General features: G+C 56.2%; 2 protein-coding genes across 10 annotated transcripts in view; both read left to right on the top strand.

Moving 5' to 3' along the window:
• The window catches only part of TINF2 (TERF1 interacting nuclear factor 2), a 4,260-nt gene extending 3,834 nt beyond the window's left edge, over positions 1–426 (top strand). For 7 of the 8 annotated variants that reach the window (XM_014526183.2, XM_014526184.2, XM_006036545.3 and 4 more), the window contains 2 exons: positions 135–208; positions 295–426. In XM_014526183.2, the coding sequence (XP_014381669.1) occupies positions 135–208; positions 295–397 (177 nt within the window). In that variant the 3' untranslated portion in view covers positions 398–426. The remainder of the gene's footprint in view (positions 1–134; positions 209–294) is intronic. The other variant, XM_025192779.1, reaches the window with a different exon arrangement.
• Positions 427–2,203: 1,777 nt separating this feature from the next.
• NEDD8 (neural precursor cell expressed, developmentally down-regulated 8) overlaps positions 2,204–2,432 on the top strand; it is a 3,271-nt gene continuing 3,042 nt past the window's right edge. Inside the window, exon 1 of one of the 2 annotated variants that reach the window (XM_025192796.1) lies at positions 2,204–2,360. In XM_025192796.1, coding sequence (XP_025048581.1) covers positions 2,343–2,360 — 18 coding nt within the window. In that variant the 5' untranslated portion in view covers positions 2,204–2,342. The remainder of the gene's footprint in view (positions 2,361–2,432) is intronic. The other variant, XM_006036513.3, reaches the window with a different exon arrangement.

The following is a 2,432-nucleotide window of genomic DNA, read 5'->3' as shown; positions in this document are numbered from 1 at the left end:
TTTTTGGCACTGGGATGAAGGGCTCTGGCTGGCATTTTTTGGGGTGCCCAGGCAGGCCGTAGGTATGCCTGGGTTGCTGGGTGGGCCTGGGGCCTACACCCAATCCCCCATATCTCCCCTTTGCACCCCCCCAGGCCACCTGCCAGCACACCCAGCACCACACCCTGATCCCCACCTTCCATGACCACCTAGGCTCTCCCAGCACTGGGTGAGTGCCCCCCCCACCCACTCCCCATGCCCTGACCCCCCAGCTCCCCCATGCCCACCCTCACCCTCCTGTCTCTTCCTGCATAGGTGCCTGAGCTGTATGGACCCTGTCTTGCCTTCACAGGGCAGCCCCCAGCTGTGGGGCACAGACACTGGCTTCCCAGAGGCACCACGCAGTGTTTCTTGCTGACACCCAATAAACATGGGCAGTGGTTGCCACACCCCTGCTGGAGTCTTGCTTGCTTATGGAGGTGTGGGGCTGGCCCAGGAGCAGTCTCTAAAGGGTGGGACTCTTGTTACTCACTGGCTGGGCAGCTGATGAGAAAGAGGGATGGGTGGAGGAATTCTTGCTTCCCATTGGCCAGGTACTTGCCTGTGCTGGAAGGATGGAGCTAATCCCTGCTGCTGATTGCCTGGGCTAGTTGATCATATGGCCTCCATGGCTGCTGTTAACTGACCAATGACAAGGAGGCATCTGTGGGGGCATGCTGGATGGAGGGCCCCGGCCTGTGATACTGGGTTCCCTGGGTTCCCATCTCACCCAGTGCTGGGAGAGCCTAGGTGGTCATGGATTCTGCTGTGGATTGGCTGGGTTAGCTGATCACATGGTCTCTAGTGCTGCAGTTGGGCAGCACTAGTACAGTGACAATCAGGACTTGTCTTGGAGATCTTTTATTAAACCAAGAAGATTTTTGCAAAAAAAATTCTTTAATTGCATACTTTTGGGTAAAAACACCCTTCATCAGGTACTGGAGAAAAAAATTGTAAAAACTGGATCTTCATATTTTCCCAAGCCCGAAGCAACTCTGCCCACCTGAAACCTGAGATCCTGCTCCTGCCTTTGTTTTAAAGTAATTTGCATCATCACAGATCCTCACAGCAGGTGAGCAGCTCCATACCAATTATGAACTGATTGCCCAGAGGATTTTTCCATCTCTTTGACTCTTCTGTGAAACCCTATGAAATACGAACTTTCATTTCTACTCAGGAGAACTTTTACAATCTTTTCTCTAATGCCTGAGGAAGGGTGTTTATGCCTGAAAGCTTGCAATTACAGAAATATTTTGCAAAAATCTTGTTGGTCTAATAAAAGGTATTATCTCTACTACGAGTTCTGATTACCTCTTCCTCTAGATCAATACAGCTACAACCTGGATACCTAATACAATGCGGAAGATGATGCTCTACAAGGAGAAATGCCTGCTACTGATTCCCTGGGTTAGCTCATCACCTGCCCTGGGCACTGGGGCTGCACCTGCCTTGGGTATCTCAACAATCCCTATCTGGCCTGTGCTGGGGTGGCCGCGGGGTCCACCTACGCAGAGGTCATTATGGGCTTGAAGGTGGCTAGGCACGGGACAGGCAGAGGTCAAGGGTTGCAGTGCACCATCTGTGGGGCCCTCTCCTAACATGCACCAGGGCACTTATGGCTGTGGCATGTCTGACAAGATGCTGGCCCTAGTGTTCCCATCATGCTGCAGGGCAGCTTGCTGTTTCCCACGATGCATGGGGGCAGCTGCTGCTGGTGCAACGCCCACCTTTCCATCATGCCCTGGGACTCCCTCTGTGTCCCACAATGCCCTGGGGCTGTAGGTCCATGCCACCCCACCAATGCTCCCATGAGCCCCCAAAGAGTAGGGGATATGACTAGTTTGCCTCCCACAGTACACTTGGGGGGGGTCGTGTCTGCTCTTGCTGTGGAGCATATCTATCCCACAGCGCAGTGCCCCATCAGCACTGAGCTTGGTCTTGCTCTGGCCTCTGCCCCCACAGTGACCTTTGACCTGTGCCTGTCACTTGCCAGGACCCATCATGGCCGCTGCACTCGTGAGGGCTCAGCCGCACCTCCCTGGCACAGGGTAGTGACGTCATGCTCCGCGCGGACTATAGCTCCCAGTAGGCCCCGCGCCGAGCAGGGGGCAGCCCCCAGTGGCGGGACGGGCGCGAGCACTGCTGGGAAATGTAGTCCTGCACTCCCCAGCCGCGGGTAGGGAACTACAACCCCGTGCTGCCCCGCGAGACAGGAAGTGACGTTGGTGGCTCCCGGGGCGGGGGTAGGTGTAGGTGTGCGGGGGCTGCTGGGTGAGGAGTCGTGCGGTGGGTTGTGCTTCCGGGTCGCGGGGAACTGGGCCACGATGCTGATCAAAGTAAAGGTGAGCGATGGGGGGTCCGCCGCGGGGCAGAGTGGGCCGCCACGGCGGGGCATTGAGAGGCCAGCTGGGGTG

Source organism: Alligator sinensis, unplaced genomic scaffold, assembly GCF_000455745.1.
Source record: "Alligator sinensis unplaced genomic scaffold, ASM45574v1 scaffold128_1, whole genome shotgun sequence".
NCBI lineage: Eukaryota > Metazoa > Chordata > Crocodylia > Alligatoridae > Alligator > Alligator sinensis.
Note: the sequence above shows the minus strand (reverse complement) of the source record. Positions and strands in the feature narration are given on the sequence as shown.